At 38.9% G+C, this 25,581-nt stretch overlaps 1 protein-coding gene across 4 annotated transcripts; it reads left to right on the top strand.

The window, feature by feature from the left end:
* Nucleotides 1-20,996, top strand: F11 (coagulation factor XI). 4 transcript variants are annotated; one of them, XM_045552345.1, is made up of 15 exons: nucleotides 1-298; nucleotides 1,242-1,297; nucleotides 6,691-6,853; nucleotides 7,784-7,890; nucleotides 8,549-8,708; nucleotides 11,025-11,134; nucleotides 11,483-11,642; nucleotides 13,760-13,869; nucleotides 13,973-14,135; nucleotides 14,224-14,330; nucleotides 17,599-17,767; nucleotides 18,849-19,024; nucleotides 19,610-19,705; nucleotides 20,250-20,389; nucleotides 20,652-20,996. In XM_045552345.1, the coding sequence occupies exons 2-15, from the start codon at nucleotides 1,243-1,245 to the stop codon at nucleotides 20,811-20,813; spliced, it is 1,878 nt and encodes a 625-aa protein (XP_045408301.1). In that variant the 5' UTR covers nucleotides 1-298; nucleotide 1,242; the 3' UTR covers nucleotides 20,814-20,996. The 4 variants fall into 4 exon arrangements, with proteins under 4 accessions (XP_045408301.1, XP_045408300.1, XP_045408303.1 ...); XM_045552344.1 differs by lacking the exon at nucleotides 1-298 and adding an exon at nucleotides 305-410; XM_045552347.1 differs by lacking the exons at nucleotides 1-298; nucleotides 11,025-11,134; nucleotides 13,760-13,869; ... (5 more) ...; nucleotides 20,250-20,389; nucleotides 20,652-20,996 and adding an exon at nucleotides 327-410 and having other exon boundaries at nucleotides 8,549-8,719; nucleotides 11,483-11,570.
* Nucleotides 20,997-25,581: the final 4,585 nt, after the last annotated feature.

The following is a 25,581-nucleotide window of genomic DNA, read 5'->3' as shown; positions in this document are numbered from 1 at the left end:
AGAATTAATGGTTAACAGCTGATGTTTGAGCGTGTGGTTGAGCGCAGCCTTGGTGAGCAGGCATATTGCCCGACTGCTGAGGCCACAGGCGAATTCAAGTTCTCCAGATGTCTCTGTGTGCATCACTTGTTTGAATACGCAATAAAAGAAAAAAAAGAATAAATTAGATGTATTGAAAAAGCAAGCAACTTTCAGGATACATTTCTGATATGCAGAGATTTTAAGGACTTTCACAGATACGTTGTACAAAGAGACAATGTTACACAACATTGGAAACCAGTAAAAGTAAATATTAAAGGTAAGTGAACATTACCTACACAAGCTCATTTAGAGGAAGATGAAAACCATTTTGGAAGATGAAAACATCCTTATTAAGAATCCCAGCAAATAAGCAAACAAGGTATTTTCAGGTATGGTTTCAAAAAATATTAATATTTAACATTTCTCTGAAATGCCTTGAAATGTCTTTTTCTGCCATGGTGATTTAAAAAAAAAAACTTTACAGTAGAGAATGATTGATTTTTAAATGGTCTGATTGAATAGAGATGTTTAGTTAATATCGTTACTAAGAAGAGATGTAGAATGAAAGTTTGAGAGGAGATGTATAACGAAAGAAGTGTAACAGTTTCTACTCAATAACAAGTATTTGCAAATTAAAAAGACGTTCAAGAACAATATTGAAGAATGAGAGGTCTTGTCTTGCTGACGGGTCAGTGTTTCATAGAGCAGTCTGTTCAAGGGGGGATAAGGGCATTTATAGGTGATCAAGATAGTCTACTAATAGATTTGCAGTAAATTTTTGAAAATAGAATATCTCATAAATAGAAAATCATTCAGAGCTTTTTGATAGCTATGGATATATATAGAGAGAGACCCCAAAATAGAAAGAAAGGTAATAAATTGGAAAAGGAAACCAGGATGGAAAATTGGGGTGGGGAGAGTGGTCAGATGGTGAGGATGAGGATCAGATTCATCGTGAGCTGGAGGTGGGAGGGGAGGGAGGGAGGGAGCGAAGGTTCCAGCTGGTTCCAGCTTCTGCAGAACCATGAAGGTGTTGAGTCTTGTACACACAGCTGGGCTGAGGACACGGGAAAGATAAAATTCAACATTATAAGAACCCTGTGAACATTATTGAATTAACTACTCTCTCCCTCCCTACTTCTTGAAAGTCTTGATGTGAGCAAACTAATTATAAATTTACATTTTATGTTCTGAAAGCATGCACATTTTTCTCTTTGCAGGATGATTTTATTGTATCAAATGGTATATTTCATTTTATTTGCCTCAGTTTCTAGTGGTAAGTAGAGCTTCATCTTAAGTATGAACTGGAAAGTGCTTGGTTTCCTGACCTGTAGACTGGAAAACAAGGAGGCATTAGGCCCAGAGAGGAAACCCACAGTCCCCACACATCAGGGAGAATCCACACCATCCACTCCAGGGAAGGAAATAAAATGGTTTTATTTATCTTCTGCTTAAGGCTCCTGTGGTTTTCAAAACAGGGAAGGAAATTGAGGTCAAGGATTGCTCATAATAGTAGGAATCTATGTTTATGTCTCTATCATATCTGTATCTGGACCTTCTATCTATATAACTCATTTAAATGATATGCAGGAGCAGTATTAAAATGCAGATATCTCGATTTGCCTCATTGATTAGTCAGTTTTCCACAAAGTAGTCAATTCAATGCAACACACACAATAGCAACTTTGGAGCAAAAACTGTTATATAAATATTCATATATAGTTTATGCATCTCAATAATTGAACCACTGCTGTTAATTCTCCACCTATATAGAGTTCACTAAATTTGTTTATAAATTACTTAAACAACATCCAATAGAATATATTAGTACAAGTGTTATTTAGCTCCATGTTCATTCATTATTTAAAATGTAAACTTAAGCATTCCTTTAAAAAATAACTTATGTATATATTACATTTAATTTCTGCTACTATTGCTAGCATTTTAAGCACAGTAAACTCTTTTTTTTGGCATATGTGAAAAATGGTAAATCTCAGTAGAGATTTAAAATAAAATAAATTCCACTTAATATGTTAAATTGTACAGTTCATAATCTTATTTTTCTTGGTGACAAGATTATTAGTTAGTTATTGTTTTCCTTCATTGTCATTATTTTGAAATTGTATTGTTGTTTCATGGATAAACATGTCCGTGCTAACTCAGTGGACATATTTTGAACACTAGACCCAACAACTGCATTTACAGTCTGCCCTCTGTTTCCATGGGCTCCACATCCATGGATTCAACCAACCTCAGATCGAAAATATTTGGAAAAAAATTGCATCTATACTGAACATGTACAGACTTTTTCTTGTCATTATTCCCTAAACAATACAGCATACAACTGTTTACATAGCATTTACATTGTATTAGATATTATAAGTCATCCAGAGATGGTTTCAAGTATACGAAGGATGTACATAGGTTATATGCAAATACTATGCCATTTTATGAGACACAAACATCCGTGGATGTTTGTGTCTTCAGGAGGGCCTGGAACCAATTCCCCATGAATACTGAGGGATGACTGGATACATATTTATGTCCTTTATACATGCATATGAAACATTTATAAAAATTGGCCGCATACGAGGTCCTAAAACAAGTCTTAACAAATTTTCAAGGTCTAGAATTATACGGAACATGTTACCCAGTCACCATGGATGTGAGCTAAAAAATAATAAAAAGGCAACTGGAAAATCCCCAAATGCTTAAAAATTAAGTAGACCTTTTAAAATAAATATAGGTCAAAGAATATATCACAATGGAAATTAGGAAATGAATTGGATTCTAATGAAAATATATTAGGTCATTAAATATGAAATGTCTGATTTCAAATCAAAAGTGTAGTTTATTATATCTCAAACAAGAAGCAGTACAATTAATCAAAGTATGCACCTAAACTATCGACACAGTTTTGCCATATTAACAGTAGCTTGTTTATGCCAGCAGCGAAGAAGCCTGGAGAGTGAGTGGCGATGAAATTAACAAAGGCATTTTCCACAGCTTGTTGAGAATTGAATATTTTTCTTGCAAGAAATAGTCCAAAGCCTGGAAAAAGTGGTAGGCAGTTGGTGCAAGGTCTGGTAAATGTGGTGGATGACAGAGAATTTCCAAATCCAGCTTCTGTAGTTTGAGCAGCATTGTTTGTGTGACATGTGGTCCAGTGTTGTCTTGCAGGAGGATTGGCCTGTCTCTACTGACCAATCTCAGCTGTGTCATCACAAGCATCCTCAGCATTTCATCCAATTGGTTGCAGTAGACATTCACTGTAATTGATTTGACCAGGTTTCATACAGCTGTAATGGATAATACCAGCAATGGACCACCAAACAGCCACTATTAGCTTTTTTGGATGAATATGCAGTTTTAGACTGTATTTTGGCACTTCCTCTTTATCCAACCATTGTGCCAAGTGCTTGCACATGTGAAGAATCCATTTTTCATCATAAGTAACAATGGTGTAGAAGTGGTTCACCTTTATGTCGTGACAGCAAAGAAAGGCAAGCTTCTAGATGATTTCTCTTCTGTCGCTTGTTTAACTCATGTGGTACTCATCTACCCAGCTTCTTTACCTTGCCCACTTATTTCAAATAGTCCAATGTTGTTAGAATAGTAACGTCAAACCTTAATGCTAATTCACACATAGGTTGAGATGGATTCATTTCCACTACAGCTTTCAGCTCATCATTATCCCCCTTGGTCTCAAGTCACTCACATGGCTCATTTTTAAGATTAAAATCACTAGAACAGAACTTCTAAAACCATTGATGTACTGTGTGTTCATTAGCAACATCTTTCAGAAACACATCGTTGATATTTCCAGCTGTCTGCACTGCATTGGTTCCAGGACGGAACTCATATTTGAAAATAACACGAATTTTTGACTTAACCATAGTTCCACAAAACTTGTTCTAAAAAAATTGGAAAAATAATCACAAGCCAAAAAGTGCGTTTGAGAGAATGAGGATGTACCTTCACAATAAAAATAAAACTAGAAGTGTCAAAGTGAAATGTCAGAGATATCAACTGCAAAACTTAGTACTTAAGGAAATCAAGACTTTTCATACTTAATAACATTGGGCTGTAGCTAAATCAGTGCTGAGATCAAATACATAGATTTATATTATACATTAGAATAGAGAAAAGTTTAAAAATAATAATATAAAAATACAGATCAAGAAGGTAGAAAGAGAAGGGCAAATTAAGTGCAAAAAAACTAGAAGGCAGAAAAAAATAAATAGAAGAAATCAATTAAATGGAAAACAAACATATATTAGAGGAGGTCAACACAATCACACTCTCCAACCCGTTTTATAAGGTCAATATAGTCTTGATACCAAAACCTGTCAGGGACATTGTGGGAAAGAAAAAACTCACAGTTCTTTTTTCTCATGAACATATATGCAAATATCCTAAACAAAATATTACCAAACTTAATCCAGCAGTATTCTAAAAAAAAATTAAAGGATGATTACATTATTATATCATGACAAAGTTGGGCTTATTCCAGGAATGAAAAGTTGGTTTAACATTCAAAAGTCAATAGATGCACTACTTTTGGTTATATACCCAAAAGAAGTAAAAGCAAGGACCCAAACAAATGTATCTGTGCACTTCCGTTCATAGCAGCATTATTTACAATAGCCGAAAGGTGGAAGCAGCCCTGTGTTTACCAACAGATGAATGGATAAACAAAATGTGGTACATACATACAATGGAATATTATTCAGCCTTAAAAAGGAAGGAAATTCTGACATATGCTACCCTGTGTGGATGAATCTTGAAGATATTACGTGAAGTGAAATAAGCCAGTCACATAAGAACAAATGCAGTATGATTCTACTTATATAAAGTACCTTATATAAAGAGTAGTAAATTCCATGGGGACAGAAATTAGAATAGCAGTTACCAGGCTCTGAGGGAGAAGGGGAAGGGAGAGTAAGTATTTAATGGCTACAGAGCTTCAGTTGGGAACATTGAAAATTTCTGGAGATGAATGGTGTTGATAGTTGCACAGCAATGTAAATAAAAATGATTGAAATGATGCATGTTATGTTATATTTTACCACAATAAAAAGCAAAAATAATTTTTAAAAATCAATATACACAGAAAAATATTTTATTAAATTCTATTAATGATACAAACTCTTAATAAACTGGAAATAGAAGGGAATTTTCCTCAGCTATTAAAGGGTATTTTAAACAAACAAAAAATCCAATCCAAAATTCTTTAAGAAAACTGATACATAATAATGAAATATTGAAAGCTTTCCCAAGGGGTTGAGATTAAGACAAGAATACCCACTGTTATTTCCATTAAGTAATGTACTGGAATTCCTAGTCAGCACAGTAAGGAAAGAAAAAGAAATAAAAAGCAAAAGACCAGAAGGAAATAAACTTTCATTGGTCACAGATGATATGATTGTGTATTTTTTTTTTTTTTTGAGACAGAGTCTCGCTGTTGCCCGGGCTAGAGTGAGTGCTGTGGCATCAGCCTAGCTCACAGCAACCTCAAACTTCTGGGCTTAAGTGATCCTCCTGCCTCAGCCTCCCAAGTAGCTGGGACTATAGGCATGCGCCACCATGCCCAGATAATTTTTTCTATATATATTTTTAGTTGGCCAGATAATTTCTTTCTATTTTTAGTAGAGATGGGGTCTCACTCTTGCTCAGGCTGGTGTCGAACTCCTGACCTCGAGTGATCTACCTGCCTTGGCCTCCCAGAGTGCTAGGATTACAGGTGTGAGCCACCGCGCCCGGCCTGATTGTGTATTTAGAACAATTCAAAATAATCACCACATAAATTACTTAGGCCAGCAAATTAAATTAGCAAGAAATCTGAATACAATGTCAATATACAAAAACAAGCACTTGCTACTTCACAGAAACAAGCAGATTTAACCAGTTTTTACTGGCACTAGAAGCTATATTTGCATTTTGAAAATCATTGTACCTTGTAAAATTAAACAATCCAATTAGTAGGCATATAGTCTAAGAGAACTATCACATGTATTGCAATTAGAAAATGTATTTGATTTACCAAATAATTAATATTCTTCTTAAAAGTAATATTTTAATGTAGCACAATTGCTTTGCCCCAAAGGTGTGGTTTTCATGGTCAGTGGGAATATTTGGAAGTGACAATAGACTCTCCATGAATGAGGGGTGGCCATGCCGATCATTTGGAAGCAACAGAGAGCTTGGGGTGAGGATGTGTTATCGCACCCAGGGCCATCAGATGCTATGGAAAATGATCACTCCGGAGCCTTTGTTTCATGTAAGCACAGAGTTTGGACAGAGAGCAGCAGTTGGGAAAGAGAGAAGCAGAAGCCCATTCTAAATCTGGCTGCGATGCTAAAGAGCAGCTTTTGCCAATATAGAGCCGAGAAATGATTCAATGACCCACACACAAATCACATCTTGTCTCCAAGAAAATCACTCATAAGCACAGTTCCACTGAAGTCAGTGTACCACTTTGTGATCTTCCTCTCCATTAGAGACTGTTCATCAATAAACTAACATGAAAGTGTTGATTGCCTGGATTTCCAAATTTGGGCATATTTCCTGTTAAGTAGACCTACTTGCTTTGCCTTTGTGAGATTATTGACTAATTAGATATGTGCCCACTAAAATCCAACATAACCTGTGCCATGTATTGCATCATAGAATGTGTGACTACGCTGTTGGAAGATACCTACTTTGAAGGAGGAGACATCACTACTGTTTTTACGCCAAGCGCCAAGTACTGCCAAGTAGTCTGCACCTACCACCCAAGATGCTTGCTCTTCACTTTTGTGGCTGAGTCACCATCCCAAGATCCTACTGAATGGTAAATGTCTGCTTGTCTGCGTAGAGGAAAGAGATTTTACCGGAGGATTACTATTCAGACATTTCCATCTGCCATTTTATAAAACTGAATATTAACAATTGGAAAACACATTGTCCTTCAATTGAAATATTAAATATTACAGAAAAAATAGTTCTCAGGCAGATTAAGAGGGAATAAATATGCCTTTTAGTGCAGACTTTCCAACCTCTCTTGTGGTCTCAATATTAATGGTACATTTTCTCTCTTTCTCTACTTTTATGCTTCTTAATCTTTTTGCTCTTTACTTTTCTATTGGTTATTGATATTTGATATGCTTTAAACTGGAACTTCCCTTGGCTATTTTATAAAAAAAATTAAACATTCATAAAGATAATTTGAAAAAATAATCCAGTACAATGATCTGCTGCTACCACCAAGACTCTGCAATTTTTCCTTTTCCTACCTATCTATGTATATATGCTTAACCATCTAAAGTAATTTTAAAACATTATGACACTTCACCCTTAAATACTTTGACATGTGTTATCCTCCACAAAAAATATAACAAACTGAACAAGAATTCTTTTATATAGTTTCACTTGTCCCAACGCAAAATTAAGGATATTATAGAAGTACTTATATCATCATTTAAAATATAACCATTTGAAAATAAAAACATCATTCTTAGCTCACGGGCTATACAAAAACAGGCATATTTTTGACCATATTTTATCAACAGGTCATAGTTTACCTACTTGTGTTGGTTTCCTGCTAGGAAGCAGTCCATGTGGTTTCTTAAATGTAAGGATGTTGGAAGGAAAAACAAACTCACAGTCTTGCTAAGAAAATATTTGTTTTGGCATGAGATAGTTTGTTTCCTTCTTTTTCACTTTCTATGCTGACTTTTAATACTCATTATTTTAAAATATAATGTTATTTTTTTAAAAACAGGTTTACTTGTGTCCTGAAAGACAGTGTTACAGAAACACTGCCAAGGGTGAATAGGACAGGAGCAATTTCTGGGTATTCTTTCAAGCAATGCTCACACCAAATAAGTGGTAAGATGTCTTGTTAGAATTAATAAATGCTAGTTATTGTGATATATACATAGAGTTGCATCAAATAGAGTTTTATGGCTATAAAACAAAGCACTGCTATGTGGAAATAAACTCCCCTAACAAAGCACTTTTAGTGTAGAATAAAAACTAGCATATATGCATGCGCGTCCACACCCCCCCACACACATCACAATTCATTCAAGTTTCTTTACTTCATAGAAGGATGTATCTTACTACCTCCGTTCTCATCATTCATATATTTCTTTCTCCTTCCCAGCTTAAAATTTTACACGAAAGTCTGTGTTAAACATATCAATTCAAACCAACGGAGGCAAATATAAAGGTTGGGGTGACACTTGTCTTAATAGTGAAACAGACACTGGAATTGATTAATTAATGAATCAATCCGTGAACTCAGGAGAGGAGAGGCAAGGTCAGAAAATAGAAATGCGAATGTCCAAGTCTAAAACTGATGCCCTATAAGAAGGACATTGGCATTCTTTCACTGCTCCCATGTGAGAATAGGAATTTCACAGATTAAAATAAAAACAAAGGAAAAGTGAGTGAAAAGAAGTAAGGAGGACAGTGGCTGAGGTAGAACTACAGCTGTTGCCCTTGGAATCTGGAGCGAGCCCATGATTTCTGCTTTTATTCCCAGCTTGCAACAAAGACATTTATGTGGACCTAGACATGAAGGGAATAAACTACAACAGCTCCGTCGCCAAGGATGCTCAGGAATGCCAAGAGAGGTGCACAGATGACAGCCACTGTCACTTTTTTACATATGCGACAAGGTGGTTTCCCAGCGTGGAGCATCGGTGAGTGAGCTGTAAGTTGAGCCCGAGGACGTTAGAGTGGCCAACGAAAAGCAAAGCGATGACTCAGTAAAATTTTTTTGTCATCAACTTAATGCCCCCAATTTTTTAATCCTTAAAAGAAATTTCTATAATAAAACTTACAGTTCTCTTCATGAAAAGTACATCTAAAGCCCAATTTGGATGCATTTCATTTATGGTAAGGAGTCTGTCTTTTAGTGACACTGTTAGAAAAAGTACATACCCTTGATCTATGTCCTAGATAATTACAAAAGCTCTATGCTTTTACATTGTAATTTTGAGACGCCTATGCTTGTAGTAACTCCTAGAGAAGATACTATTATTTTTCTTCTTTTCTTTTTTTAATTAATTAATTATTTATTTCAGCATATTATGGGGGTACAAATGTTTAGGTTACGTATATTGCCCCTGCCGCCCCACCCTCTTCAGAGCTTCAAGCATGTCCATCCCCCAGATGGTGCACATGGCACTCATTATGTATGTATATACCCATCCCTTCCTCCCCCTTCCCATGTGCCTGAAGCCCAGTGAATGTTATTCCTGTATGTGCACTTAGGTGTTGATCAGTTAAAACCAATTTGATGGTGAGTACATGTGGTGCTTATTTTTCCATTCTTAGGATACTTCACTTAGTAGAATGGGTTCCAGCTCTATCAGGATAACACAAGAGGTGCTATATCATCATTGTTTCTTATAGCTGAGTAGTACTCCATGATATACATATACCACATTTTATTAATCCATTCATGTATTGATGGGCACTTGGGTTGTTTCCACATCTTTGCAATTGTGAATTGTGCTGCTATAAACATTCGAGTGCAGATGTCTTTTTTATAGAATGTCTTTTGTTCTTTTGGGTAGATGCCCAGTAATAGGATTGCTGGAGCAAATGGTAGATCTACTCGTATCTCTTTAAGGTATCTCCATATTGCTTTCCACAGAGGTTGCACTAGTTTGCAGTCCCACCAGCAGTGCACGAGTGTTCCTGTCTCTCCACATCCATGCCAACATTTATTGTTTTGGAACTTTTTGGTAAAGGCCATTCTCACTGGAAATAAGTGATATCTCATTGTGGTTTTGATTTGCATTTCCCTGATGATTAGAGATGCTGAACGTTTTTTCATGTTTATTCTGTATTCTTTTGAAAAGTTCCTGTTCATATCCTTTGCCCACTTTTTGATAGGGTCATTTGATTTTTTCTTGCTGATTTTCCTGAGTTCTAAATAGATTCTAGTTATCAGCCCTTTTTTGAATGTGTTGCATGCGAATATTTTCTCCCATTCTGTAGGTTGTCTGTTTGCTCTCATGATAGTGAAACTCCTATGCTTTTACATTGTAATTTTGAAAGAGCTCCAAGTGTTCCTTCCTAGCCTAAGTGGTGTTACAGCCTAACCCTATAGAAACAAAAAATAATACCTACTCATCTATCTCTCTAAACAGCAGTTCCTCGTGTATGACAGAATAATTAAAGCTCATGTGAAAAGTTTTATCCTGCTCCATACTGGATTTTGAAATATTTCAGGGATAAATCTGTTGTGAAATGATATAAAAATTATCTCCTCTCTAATGACTATATCTATGTTGTCATCTTTAAAAATGTGTAAGGGAAACATTATTAATTTGCATATTTAAGAATATTTGAGATCATGTAGATTTGCATAGTGGAGTGTATCTGGAGTCCAATGAAACAAGTGAAAAAAGTTCAAATTGCTAATATTTGGGTTTTAACATTGGATTTTAACATTCTGCTTTCCACAGTCACAAACAGGAGGTAAGTAGAAAGCAAACAAAGCATCAAAGATTTATTTCAAAAACAGCAATGATAAAAAAAAAAAAACACAACCCCCGCCCCCCAAATTAGTCGTTAGTCTTCCATGGCTTGGCTTTAGCTCAGCTCAGACGACATCTTTTATATCTAAGACTTAGCACAGTATGAGCCATAAGCCAAGAAAGTGGGGGTCCCTGGGCACCATAAAAAAGTTAAAGCCTTAACAGTGAGGAGGGCTTGAGAAGCCACCCATTCAGACACTCCTACCCTTCCTGTCATACCCTCCTCAAGATGTCATTTTACTGATGAAGAATAAAGTTAACAAAGTTCACAGGACCACCAGGTGCCTAGCAGCGGGGCTGGGGCTCCAGCTTAGCCACTCAGCCTCTCAGATCGATGCTTCTCTGGGGTGTTCCTTCATTATAACGCCCAAGTCCTCTCTCCAAATGGGAATTTCTCATCATCTCATGTTTTTTCCTCCTTGCAGTTGGAGGAGTAAGACCTTTTTTTTCCTTTTTCTTTTCATGCAGTAACATTTGTCTGTTGAAGTACACCCAAACAGGGACACCAACTAGAATAACGAAGCTCAGTAAAGTGGTGTCTGGGTTTTCACTGAAGTCCTGTGCGCTTTCTAATCTGGGTAACTATCGTTTTCTTAAGGTAGTAGTTTAACCGCTAAATATGTACGATGCCAGTGATATGCGCAATAGATCTAACTTAGGATACCGACTTATGCTCACAGATGAAATGGACCCAACGGTCTTTTACCTGCTTCATGTGATCGATTTCATTATGTCCTGCATAGTTAGAGCTTATATCTGAGTTTCAAGTTTAAAATAACCTCTTCGTTTTTTCTAAATTAAAAATCATTTTAAAGACCTCGGGGTAAACTTAAATTTTTAATATGGAATTTACAAATACTACGACTGGAATTTTCCTGATTCTGCTGGTGAACTGATCTCCTGACGTCGTTTCTTCTGTCGTACAGCTTGTATCAGGGACATTTTCCCCGGCACGGTGTTTGCAGACAGCAACATCGACAGCGTGGTGGCCCCAGATGTTTTTGTCTGTCGCCGCATTTGTACTCATCATCCCAACTGTTTGTTTTTTACCTTCTTTTCCCAAGAATGGCCAAAAGAATCCCAAAGGTGAGAAGCTATGATCAAGGGTAATTTGTTGTCTTTTAAAAACAGTTGATCAAAATCCATCGTTAACAATTCTGAGCAACTAAAAATTTAATCTAAATGTCTGTATAGGATGAAAGTTGCAAAGAAGAATTCCTAGCTCCGCCCCCTGCCTATCCCCCACATACAGACCAGGAATCCGAAGTTACCAAGGACTCCTGCTTTTCTTCAGCTTGGGGAGGTCTCTGCCTTCAGCAAGGGAGAGTTGTCTGGTTCTAAATGGAATGAAGAGAGTGAGAATGACCGTTCAGAGGCAATTCAGCCCAGTGCCTTGTTTAAGATAATTGAACCAGGGGCAGAAAGAGCTGGAAATGTGAGAAGTCAGATTCAAAGTGGAGAGAGAGAGAGATGGAAATGAAAGCCTCCATCAACCAGGTTGGGTGGTGGTGGACGAGGGTTTGAGAATTGAGGCCCTATTTCCCTACCAATGGAAATTAACACAGGACATGATAAAAAGCAGAGAAATTTCTTTGACCATGAAAGAGACCATCGCTAAGATTCCTGTCTCTCATTAACAAGATTCACTAAAAAGCAAAAATCAGAAGGTTAAGTCAGCTTCAAAACCTAGATTCCATATTATCATCTGAATCAGAACTCTCAGAGCCCTGGGTGTTTGCTTGGCTTGACCGCCCACCACTGAGGAGTGTGTCCCCGGGGCAGTCCAGCAATCTGTCCTCTCAGTCTGAAATGACCTGAGGCTGTCATTTCAGAAGCCCCAGGTCTGTCGCACAAAAAGATATCTGTTATTTTCATTCACTAAACCAATTTAATAGAATGTATCTGCTGCCCATTATAGATTAGGCATTGTTTTAAATACTGTGGATGCTGTTAGTGAACTAAATACATGGAAACCTTGCCTACTTGGACCAGAGTGGAGGCGAGAGCACAGTGATCAGACTGAAATACATGGTCAACGGAGAGCCAATAAGCTTTGCTCAGGGGTTGGATGCGGCCCGTGAAGGAAAGAAAGAGTCAATGAGATCTTGGGGACTTTGGCCCAGGGAATTGGAAGGGTGGAAATGCCAATGACTGAGGTGTGGAACATCTTCTGAGGAGCAGAGTCCAGGGGGAAGAGAAGCCGGTTAGGCGTCCAGCGGAAATTCTGCACTGGCAACTGGAAGTAGGAGTAAATTCAGAAGATAGGTTTAGATCTGTGTTTGACTGTCACCAGCACACAGCTGGTAATTAAAGCCATGGGATTAGTGAGATTATCACGGGATTCAGTGTAGACAGAGAAGAACGTAGGTCCAAAGATTAAGCCCTGAGGCATAAAAAATTCAGGAATTAGAAAGATGCCTTTGTAATTTGTAATTTTGTGTTAATCACTGCTCTTTTTCTTTGTCTTATTTCCTTTTCTAAATTGCCAATCAATACCTATAAGAGGAGTAACACATTTGATCTTTAATATAGAATGTGATAGAAACATGACTGTTACAAGCCAAGACTTGGATATTTAAATTTAAAAATTAATTAAAATTAAATGAAACTAAAACTTCTCTTCCTCAGCTATATTAGCTACATTTCAAGCCCTCACTAGCCACATGTGGCTACTGAATTGGATGGCAGAGATCTAGGATATTTCCAGCATTGTGGAAAGTTCTCCTGGGCAGCTCTGCTTTAGACTTCGATTCTGTGCTACTTAGGAAAATTCATTTCCTTCCAGGGAGAGGCTTTCAGGGTGTGGAGGCAGCGATGGATCTCACTTATCCCTTACACACCTGGAGCAACCCTGGATACGAGATTTCTAGGAAGCATGAAAATACTTGAATCTTTGAGACAGATAGGCTGGGAGTGTTAAAAGGAAAGAAATAAAAAAGTAAGATACTAGGCACATTGGCAATAGAGCAAACTCAGAAAATTTTTACAGAACAAGGTGGTTCACTTTTGAAAATTTGTCTACCATCCACAGATCCTGAGGTGTGGCTCAGTGATTCGAGAAGTGTACTTTTCAAAGTACTAAAATCTTTGCTGTTAAGTGCTAACATGAGCTAACTTTGCAAACTTCTTCATGTGCTGTAAAAAATGTTTTTTTCTTCCACATGTTTGATATGATATATTTTTATTCCCCCTTTTGTTGTTAGAAATCTTTGTCTCCTTAAAACATCTGAGAGTGGATTACCAAGTACACGCATCACGAAGAGCAAAGCTCTTTCCGGTTTTGGGCTACAAAACTGCAGACACAGCATCCCAGGTGAACAGTGCAAGTACTTTATTTTGAATGAGATCGACAAATCTGAGGCGGCTGCTGAATGCTGAGGGTATGTCTCATGTCTGCTGTGTGATTTGCTGTCTAGTGTTCTGCCATTCTTCGTTTTACCACAACACTCACTTCTTGGGAGAAGAGCTGGACATAGTTGATGTGAAAGGTCATGAGGCCTGCCAGAAAATGTGCACCAACGCCATCCGCTGCCAGTTTTTTACCTATTCCCCATCTCAAGGATCTTGCAACGAAGAGAAGTAAGGCATATTATGGGTTACATAGATGCCTCTGTCTCACCTATTTGCCAGGTGCATTGTGTTTATGCCATTTTGTTTCCAACTGTAGGGGCAAATGTTACTTAAAACTTTCTTCAAATGGATCTCCAACTAAAATACTTCACGGGAGAGGAGGCGTCTCTGGATATACATTAAGGTTATGTAAAATGGATAATGGTGAGTATGATGTCACTTGAAAAAAAATATACCTGAAGGAATTGTTCTATACTGAATACGTTGCATAGGAGAGCCAATAATAGCCACAGAGGGGAGGAAATTAGTAAAATAACAAATTTAGCAATTTTCTGTTATTTTCACTCCTATGATCCAAGCTGATCATGTTTTAAAAGTAAATATTGGGTCTTGACTAAACCCTCCATTGCCTGCTATGAATTGAATGTGTGTTTTAATTTGACGTATTTATACAACTAGTATTTCATGGTGGGACTCACACTGAACCAACACTCTCACATCTGCTTCCTGTTGTCAAGGCTTTTATTTATCTTATTGTCCTTTATATTCAAAATATCAGCCAGCACCCTGGTTAATCAAATTACTCATTTTCTTCCCGTTGACTGCTACTTGATTTTTAAGTAAAACATAAATATGATCATATGTTCAAAAAATTACGTAATTTCTTTTCACGGGTTTTCATTCTTGCAGATTCCCTGCAGGAGTTCTGTAGACTTATGAATATTTTGGCAAAAGTTAAGGTAAAACTTTACTAATTCATAGCAATGAGTGTGGTAGGGTGGAAATAAAAAAATTGTCTAGATTATAAAAGATCTATAATAACATAAAAGTTACAATAAAAGTTGGATCAGCAATATTTCCATCCCAGTGGCCAGTTTCTGAGCGTAGCAGCAAGAAATGGTTTGTAGGCAAATACAATTGTTCTCAAGGACAGAACCCCCAATAGGAAAGAACATGCCATGAATACTCCTCCCTAAATTACCATAGCAACCTATTATAGCTTTACTATTTATTGATTTTCATAAAGCTACATGTTCTTAGATTGTTTATTGCTAAATGTCCAATGGAAGAATGCTCTATAAACTAAGATGCCACTGAGATCGAATGAATCAAATGGAAGTGATACTCATGCTTTGTAATAGTTTTAGAAATATACAAATCATTTGAGTCAGATTATCCACTGTGCTGAGAAGGTGACTCAATCCTTAACTTCTGAGAACTTGTTTTGTAGAACATAAAGATGTTTTATTGCATCCAACACTAGTATTCTAAGTCACAAATTATACCTTCCTAGAATTTAGAGGGGCTCTCATGAGAATCTTTGGATGGCTCAAACCTCTTTAAAAATCCAGTCAATTAAGTTGTATCTCATAATTCTCTGTTTCACTCACAATAAATTTACCTAATTTATTGGTAAGACAATAAAGACAAGAAGGAGCATTCAAAATAATTCTGTTGTCTTAGTTCTACTTCTGAGCATTAGAGGGAACACTTAGCAAATTTTGTTGTTAAGTGATGTTGACATAACAACATCAGCACTTAACACCTTGATAAATTGCAGACTCCATTGTCCACCCTTCCCTCTTCATTATGTTCTTCTCTGTTGAATTTATAAACTCTGGCCTGTAGCGGTTGCAGAATATATCAGGTGTAGATTGATAGCTGCAGGAGAACATGTAAGATAAAGGAAAATATAATCTTATGTCTTTTCAGTACACCTTCTGAAAGAAGTGAATTAGATAACTAGGTTTTACTGCACCATATTAGATGAAATAACACTCTAATATGAAAGGGAACAACTAACTGAGATATTTGTCATGTCCTGTACTGTCATGGGTCTACAATATAACTTAACTTTCTGAAGACAGATAGCAATGCCATTAAAAGAGGCATTTCTTAACACAAAATGTGATGCTAAACACAGATAATTTCAGCATTCTGCTTAAACTGAGAAACAAAAGAGAATGAACATCAAGATCTGTGACCTGTGCCTAAATAAGGTCTTTACTGAGTTATTTATAACATACCTTGGTTACTACTTCCCTATTAATTTTTCTAACTTTGCCCTTATGCCGACTTCCCAGCTGGCAAACTATAAGAGCTTCCCAGAAATTCTAGAGTATAGCTAAAATCTTCAAAAGGGCCCTCCAAAACTAACGTCCACTCTTGAATGAGAACACTCTGCTTAAGCTTCCACTAACACGTCATGCTCTTTCTTATCCCAGCTTGCTGTGAGCCATCATTTCCTTCAAAACTCCTTTTCCTGTCCTCTCCTTCTGTGTGAAATCTACCCCAGAGTTATAAACTTATTTTCCTATTGAGGGGAAAAAAAAAAAAAGCCTAGAGAGGTTTTTTCACACCCATAAAACTAGTGAACGGGGCCGTGTAGGACTCGACTTTTTCCTAGTGACTCTTCTGCCAACTTTATGCTCCTCCCTTAGCGAAGGACACGAGCTTCTCTGATCCCCTGAGCCTGTCCACTGCAAGTGTGGTGTGGGCACACTGGCATCACCCGGGAGCTTGTCAGAAAGAATTTCAGCACCGCATAGACACATTGAATCAGAATTGCATTTTACAAACTTCCCAGGTGACCCAGATGTGCATGAAGGCTTGACTTGCACTGCTCTGGAACACTGCTGTCCACCAACCCCTCCGTCCCATGCTGTCTGGGTTCTGCGGCAGAATGGGCCGGGCTCCATCTAGGGAGTGGCTTCTCAGGTTCGACATCCCAGGAAGTAGAAAGAAAGGGGACTGCTGTCCTGTCCAGGGCAGCCAAGAGGAGAAAGAAACAGAGGGATGAGTCTGAGTCAAAGTCCCCGGAAAGTCCCAAGGTTGGCCCAAGAGAACCTCAAACTGTCAACAAGGCCAAAGGGCAGAAGTTCACAAACAGAAGGTCCGTCCTGGTTTGGACGCAGATAGGATGGGAGTGACTGGGAGCCAAGGTTGGCCTGAGTTGAAGGGATGGGGGAAAAATTAGACAAAGGCAGCAAACTGAGTGGAAGGAGCCCCCTTGTCTTTATAACAGCAGTCCCCATGCTGCAGCAGGGCTGTTACAACACCCAGTGTTGAGCCTCACCGCTGCATGTCCCCATTCACTGGGTCTGAGGTGGGGCTCAAGAATTTGCATTTTTAACGGGTTCCCAGGTGAGGCTGTTGGTCTGGGAATTGCACTTGACAACCACTGCTTTAAAAAATTCATCAAAGTTATCCTTAGAAGGAGGATCAGAGGGCTCATAGTACCAGACAAGGAGGGCAGCGTTCTTTAGGATGTGTAATGACAAAGTGACTTAGTCACTTCCATCTTTATGCGCATGCTTTGTTTTTCGGACTTGACTATAAAGTCTCTGCAACTCAAGGTCATGGTAAACTACTGAATTGAAGAAAACTTTTCTTCCTTTTGCTCCTGAAGGAACATGCTTACTGGTGGCAAAGAAAGATGTAGAAGCTACTCACTGCAATCTTTCTGTTGTAGAATGTACAACCAAAATCAAGCCCAGGATCGTAGGGGGAACCACGTCTGTTCACGGGGAGTGGCCGTGGCAGATCACTCTGCACATCATGTCGCCCACACAGAGACACCTGTGCGGAGGCTCCATCATTGGGAACCAGTGGATATTGACAGCCGCTCACTGTTTCTATGGGTCAGTACCACTGCTGGTTTTATTAGTTCATCATCCTCACACGCATATGCAATCTATTACTAGCATATTAGTAAATAAATACTTTTAAAATTTAATTATCCTTTTTGCTATTAATAAATTAATTTTCTAGTAATTCATTTATTTCTTTGGTTTGGGGACTGGGGGGGAGCAAAAAAAGGAAGAGCCACTCCTGGTCTACCAGCCTCAGAGCAGGTGCAGGAACGTGGCTGTTTGCGCGCTGCTCCACTTGCCCGTTCAGGTGCGTGTACAGCCTCAGGGGCTTTGTTGTTATTTCATTTTAGAAATATCACCTTCCTCGCATCGTTCTTCACATGGGGTCCAGAATTAAACTCACAGAGAATTTCCCATTCTCTGACTCCTATATTCCATACCTTCCCTCTCTCTCAATCTCTCTCTCCCTTGCACTGTGTGTGTTTAAATACAGAAAGGGTTCATTATTTATCCTTGAATTTCCCACATAGATCACTTTCAATATTGGTCAAACATAAAGGCTCCAGCTGGGGAACATACGTATCCCAGGGATTTTAGTTGGCCAGACTTCTTTTTTGCCATTTTATATCCTCTGAGTTGACTCCACACATAGTTTTGTGTGTTTGCTTTAGTTTGTATTTTTAATCACTATGCAGCACACTCATATTATAACTCGAGGATACATTTGAGATCAATAGCTCCATTTACCTTTTATGTATGGGAAAACGGAGTACCAGGAAGTCCAGGTGAATTTCTCAAGGTCGCAGCTAGTCAATGGCAGGGTGGAACTAAATCCTGTACGTACTCTTCATGGGTTTGTTTGTGTGTCTGTGTGTGTCTGTGTGTGTGTGTGTTGGAGAGTGGAAAGAGCATTCCTTCATTTTTCTGTGTTTAATATAAAGTAAATACTAGCTCAGGATCTTCTTTATAGGGCAACTGAAAAAGTCTTAAGATGAAATCACTGTTTTCCATCTAAAAGCTCACCACTGGCAGAAAAGTATTAATAACAGCCAGTTAAATAGCTGTACAGCTCAAAACGTCTGGGAATGACTTAGTAAAGGAAATTTCTTTCCCTCTGTTTGTTCCTTAGGCTAGAGTCACCTAAAATTTTGCGTGTGTATAGTGGCATTTTAAATCAATCTGAAATAAAAGAGGATACACCTTTCTTTGGGGTTCAAGAAATAATAGTTCATGATCAATATAAAACGGCAGAAAGCGGGTATGATATCGCCTTGTTGAAACTGGAAACAACAATGAATTACACAGGTATGTGGAATTTTAATTGGAAAGTTACCTAGAGTGGTGACCTAGAGAAAAATGTTTAAGCTTACCAGATTCTTGGCCTGACCCTACCAATCTCCATGGTTGTCAGGAGAGGGTTGGGGAAGCTGGTCGTTCAGTCTGTTCAGGGTGATGCTCTTTCCTGGTTATTGAAACTTATTTTTGGAGGATGGGTGAAGAGATAAGTTGTCTTCAGTCTTTGTCAGTTGTGTGTGAATGACATAATTTTATAGGCTATGGAAAGATAATTTAATCTAACATCTGCCTCTTAGGGATGAAAGGACAGAAGGTGGGAGCGATGGAGCCCCTTGCACAGGACGCCAAACCTAGTGAGCGTGAAGGACCAGTGGGGAGGGTGTGGCTTGTCCCTCTAGACCCTCACGCTGGGGCGAGTGACAGGTGATGCTGAGCATGAGAGATGAAAATACATGACCATAAGGCAAAAACAAAACAAAACGAATATAATAAATTAAAAAAAAATGCAGAGTGTAAAGCGAAAGAAGATAATCTCTTCTGGAAAAGAAGATATATTTTGCTTCTGATCACTAAACTATGATTTTTAAAATTTAGATTCTCAGCGACCCATATGCCTACCTTCAAAAGGAGATAGACATGTAACATACACGGACTGCTGGGTGACTGGATGGGGGTACAGAAAATTAAGAGGTAAAAAAATGATGTTTTTATATACGCTCCATCCTACAAGCAAAACATTTAACCTTTTCTGCTCTATCAAGTTATAGAGCTAAAATGCAAGTAAAATCACACTACTCAATTGCAGGAAGTGTATTAATAAAGACGGAAAGACAAAAATCACTCAAGTGAGGATGGTACCACCTCTGAATGATTGGAAATTTTAAATATGACTAAATCTCTTTAAAGACTCATTTTGCTTAATGAAATTTAGTGGGAAACTTAGAACTTTTCAGTAAATGTTCTAGACTGTTATCCAATTACTTTCTCTGAGAAGTAATTCCAGTTAGAGTCATAATTAATTTTTGAACTTAATTAACACTCACACAGTGGTGCATGCAATAGTGGGAATAACGTCATCTTTACACTTGTAATTATAAAAGGTCTGAGAGATAAACCTAATATTTTTTCTTTCCAGATTTTTATATAGGTATGATTTTGATTTTAAGTATATACATATATATTTACATATATAACATATAGTTAATCCACTAACCAAAACCAAAATTTTTTTTAGACAAAATACAAAACACTCTCCAGAAAGCCAATATACCCTTAGTGGCAAAGGAAGAATGCCAGATGAGATACAGAAGGCACAAAATAACCAATAAGATGATCTGTGCCGGCTACAAGGAAGGCAGGAAGGATGCTTGTAAGGTAACAATGTTCTCCACCAATTGAATATATTCAAATTGGAATGTTTAATGCATTTTAAAAAGCAGTCTTCTGCCAACCAGCAGAGAACACAGAGTATTTGTTTTACTTGTTCTGAAATCTAAAATGGATAGTCCGGCTAAATGAAGAAAAGCAATCAGGTTCTTTGAAGCGCATCAAAGATCCAGGACAAGAGCAGAATGTATTTAAGCTGGGAAGCGTCTGAACTGATCTGTGTGCCTTGCTTTTTCTCCCCTTGCCACAGGGAGACTCGGGGGGCCCCCTGTCCTGCAAACACGATGAGATCTGGCACTTGGTGGGCATCACCAGCTGGGGCGAAGGCTGTGCTCAAAGGGAGCGGCCAGGTGTTTACACCAACGTGGTCGAGTACGTGGACTGGATTTTGGAGAAAACTCAAGCAACGTGAATGCATTCCCACGGGCCATTTGACTCCTTGAGGGTCGAACCAGATCATTCCCTGGAAGAGGGTTTTGTGCTCGCTGAGGAAGACACTGTGTCATCCTGCTTCCCACTCAGTAACAAATAGCAGGGGGTTGGTATTTGTGAGAAAATACCAAAAGAAAACAAGCCGTCATTTTCAAAACTCCCATTCTATGATAATCATCGTTTGTTTTTAGCGCCCAGTCTCTTGCTTTTTTGATCACACTTTTCCTGAGCCCAGGAAACACTGTAAGGTGTTATTTTTGAAGATTAGCATGTAGGCAGATGTACCAGAAAAGAATCAAATAGTGGCACCAAAGGATCCAGTAGAACTGCTAAAAGAAACCACTATGGAAAGATTTGTTCAAGGAAAAACAGGAACTGGAAGACACAGGGACAAGTACAGCCATCATCAGTTTGCAAAAATCTAAGCTCTGCCTATGTGAACACATTTCTTCTGTAAAGGAAGAATTTGAGTGAATTCAATGGTTTTCAGAATAGTCAGGGATTCTTGTCATTTCGAGTTTTAATATATATTTTTTCAAATCAGTTTAGATAGACACAAGCTAAGGGTGAATGTGAATGAAGTCACCAGAATTTCTATATTGGAGCGGATCATGAGCAGCAATTTACCTGGAAGTGGTATTTTAGGGGACCAATCTTAAAGACACATTTGCCTAGAAAACTGTTTGTGCATAGATTGCATCTTTATTTGGAGTGGTTTGGGGAGGGGAAGGCTAATGGAGTTAGGGAAGCAAGCTAAAACCTCCCTAAGGCAAGCTGCTGCCGTGGGGGTGGCTTTACAAAGAGCGAGACAATAAATATATTGGACAAAAATCAATGTAAATAACACATATATTGTGGAGAAAAATACAATTTGGGAGCAAATGGATGGCTATGATAAAGTCTTTAGCATCTTCAAGCAGCTCCCTGTATTCTAAGTACTGGAATTTTTTTCTTGAGTGCACATATTTTCCTAGTTATTGTTCTGATGTAATGCAATAACCTAGAATTTGAACTGTCTCCATATAGTTTTCAACATGTGTCAATAACTACACAATGCACACCCAATATGAAAAATATTTATTGAACACCATGATGCGATAGTGTCACCCTAAGCTTTAGGGATAGATATATCCCTAGCTTCATGAAGCTTACAATCTAGTTAGCATAAACAATAAAATAATTACACAAAATATTTAATTTCAAGCTGAAATGAGTGGGATGCACAGGGTTTTATGAGATGAAAAAGGAAGAAGGACACTTGGGGCAGGCTCAAAGATTGAGATCAAAGGAGGTTGCCCTGAGGAAGACAAAACAAGAACAACAAACAAATAAACAAAACTGTCCCCTAAAGAGCCAGATGACTGCTTTGGTATAATGGGGCCAGATCCAAAATACTGACAGATTCAAGCAAAACTGGAATTGAAATTGGAGTGCCTTCAAAATCACCAAACAGTATTAATATCTTAGTATCTGTTTCTTACTTCAATAATCTGCAGGCAACACTTCACATTAAAAAGAAAGTTTAGGATATATTTCTGATAAGAAAGAAGTGAAGTCTTTCCTAGGAAGTACAGTATTTGAGAAAAATATGTTAGCTTTCTAATATTTAACTTTGTATAATGTCTTAATTTTTGAACAGCTAGATTATGCCCTTGATTCATAAATGAAAACTCTATAAGAGGACATAAAATATACAATGAGAAGATGGCACATGAATTATTGGGGACCCATAAACTGTTAGAGGTGAAGGGGACGTTAGTGATCACATCCAGAGAAACGAAGCCCAGAGTGGTGATGTGACCTCTCCCAGCCTGGCTTTTGGCCACAGGCCCTGTGCTTTAGGTGCTGATTTAAATGTGAAGGGACGTTGGGTAGTAGTGTCTGGCGGAAAAGCAGCCCCATTGTCAGGCATTTATTTCTCTTGGCTGCTACATACATATTAGATAGAAACAAGTTCCTGAGATGCCACATTCATTACTTTAAGGCATTTTACATTCAAGCGCTGTTCAGTTTGCGCTCCGTGGTGCCAGGAGGGCAGCTGCCATCCCCAGCCCAGGGTCTCTACATTTTGCTTCCTGTGTCCTCTAAACTGCAGCAGCTTCTAGTACAGTTTCTAGGAAGAAATTGATAAAGGTGTTTAATTGTTGAAAGCGCCGAGCAGCTTCTCGAGCAGCTTCTCGAGCAGCCTATTTAAAAAACCCCACGGAAGGCGTGATCATAAGAATATTGCTGACATTATCGTCATTTCTTTCTACCCACAGTGAATTAAATTGGATATTCTAGAATTAAGTGAACAACTTGTTAAATGGCTATCATAGAAATCAAATCAAATCAAAGATAGCAAATCCAACTATCGATGATTAACATTGTAAATAATATTTTGATTAATAAGAGTAAGAAAAAGAATTGAAGTAAGAGTATTACCATATGCACCTCTTACGGAATCCTGCCATGTGTTGTGCATTACACTATGTGCTTTTTTCCTCACTGGCACCATGTAAGAGAAGGCCTTATTTTTCCCGTTATAACATGATCTAATGCTATTGTTTTTTACAAAGGGGGAGGAAAAAAAAGAAAAGGCAAATCAACTTGTAAATATTTTCAACCCACGTCTCCATTTTCCCACTAGAGGGCACTTTTATACCTCTCTTTGCTCCATTTCTAAAATCACAGCAGATGGGCAGAACACAATTTATAATATGTTTGAACAAATCCTATGTATATATAATATCAGGGAACACTAAATCAAATCAACCGCTTCAATTCAAATATGCTTGACTTTTCAAATATAATTGCCGTAAATATCTAGTCCCTAGATGGCAGTTTCGTCGTTAAGCCAGATGTTCCAGCGCTCCCGCCCCGACTCTGGGGTCTTCGCATCCGCGTACGGACCCCTGTTCACCCACCCCCTCCGCATCTGCTGTGCTGAACATGACAGCTGAACTCCCTCCCTTGATCACCCAAAGTAGTATTAGGATTACATTGCACGTGTACAATGTTTTGCATGTGTACAATGTTTTGCACGTGTACAATGTTTTGCATGTGTACAATGTTTGCACATGTTTTACAAACGTGACCCTTTGAATACTGAAGGCTTGGTGATAACGAAAGAAAGAAAGAATCCCCTTCCCCCCAACACGCACAAACACACACAGGCTCCCCCCCACACACACACACATTCAGAAGTGGGTGTGGACACAGTCAGTCCGAGACTGCACGGGTCAAGCTCCCCAGCGGCTCTCCTGCTCCCTGGCCGTGGCTCCCTTGGGCTCTAACCGTCAGGTCCGACTACGGAGCCCACGGGGGCGCAGCCAGGTTTGGCGGGGCTTCCTGACGCCGTTTTGAGACTATGATGTCGCCAGCCTCCCAGGCGCACAACTTCAGCCAGTGTTTTTTTGTCCACTTCACGTGCAAGCCTGAGGTACGAACCTGCCCTGACTCGTGCATGGTGTCTCATAAGTTGGACAGCTGATTAGGAACTTGGAAAAAACAAAAGAAATTGGTGACTAACAACTCTGGGGAAGGGGGGATGGAGTGCGACTCTTCAAGGTAGCAGTGGGAGGTGTCGTCGCTTCCGCCTGAGGCCGCCAGAGGGCGCAGGGACCCTGCGGACAGACCCTCCAACGCCAGCCTCCAGCCTCCACAGAAGTCCAGAACCTGCCTGAGGCTTTAAAATGTTTCCTTCTCAGCCCCACTTAGTCTTCATCTTAGAGCCCTGAAGTTTCCAAAAGATACTGGAGTCCAGGCTCTGAGCGCCCCATGACAAAATTATAATTCTGCCCCACTAACGGGAGATACTCAGATAATGCAGGAGATCACATTGTGCAGAGCCCCTGAAAAGCTGCAGAAATTATCCACTTGTGTCTGGCTCCCAGGAAGCCCAGGTAGAGCCCTGTGCCAGCCAGCCCTGCCCTGGGCTTTGCGGGAATGGGCTTCGCCCTTCCGCCATCCAACTAAATCACCTCCTATGGAATAAAAACAAAGTCAGGCCCCTTCAGAAAGTGAGCCCCTCTCTAAGCGGTGCCTGTTGGGTTGATACTTATTTGAGTACCACATACTTTGGGGGGGAAATCAGGCCTTAGAAAGTCGTATTTTATTCACAAATAAGCCATTAAACTATTTATGCAAAAAAGGGTATAGTCTCTATTAGAAAACACAGAGCAAACTTTTACACAAAAGTATTATTTTGGAATGAATTTCAGTTCAAGAGCTCCTTTTTAAATTTACCTTAAGTAATGATTGTTACAAAGCACAGGACCCAAAGATGCAAACATCACAAATATTCAATACTCTCAGAGACAAACTGGTGAAATGAACCGTCTTAGCCATTATCCAGTTCATCCAAGAGTGATCACTACAAATTGATTTTGAGGCAGGTAACTGTCATTTTTTATTACTGAGGGCAGGAGACAGGAAAGAAACTTTTAAAACCCAACTGATAATTGTCCTCAGGCATCCTGCCCCCACCCGGTGTGAAAGTGTTACTGAGAGGGGACACAGTATTCTGATAGAAGGACCAGTCAGCCTTGAGGTGGGGGTGAGTGGACAAAACTGGGGCCAGTGGGGCTCTAGGCGTGTCCCTTAATGCTGAAGCCACAACTGTGGGACAGGCAGGGTCTTACACGCTACTCACACAAGGGCAGGGTGTCTGTGCAAACATTTACAACGAGCCCCCACCCATCGCAAACACCACAATTCTGCTGCTTTGTTAATGTTGCTAACTAAAAAACTCTCTAGTGTAGATTCTG

The sequence above is a fragment of the Lemur catta genome, chromosome 5 (assembly GCF_020740605.2).
Source record: "Lemur catta isolate mLemCat1 chromosome 5, mLemCat1.pri, whole genome shotgun sequence".
Taxonomy (NCBI): Eukaryota; Metazoa; Chordata; class Mammalia; order Primates; family Lemuridae; genus Lemur; species Lemur catta.
Note: the sequence above shows the minus strand (reverse complement) of the source record. Positions and strands in the feature narration are given on the sequence as shown.

Excerpts from the sequence above, each read along its gene's own strand:
- F11 (XM_045552345.1), top strand. The coding sequence starts at position 1,243 with ATGATTTTATTGTATCAAATGGTATATTTCATTTTATTTGCCTCAGTT. Across the intron at positions 6,854-7,783 it reads TCCCAAGATCCTACTGAATG|GTTTACTTGTGTCCTGAAAG; the intron begins GTAAATGTCTGC and ends TTTTAAAAACAG. Across the intron at positions 7,891-8,548 it reads ATGCTCACACCAAATAAGTG|CTTGCAACAAAGACATTTAT; the intron begins GTAAGATGTCTT and ends TTTTATTCCCAG.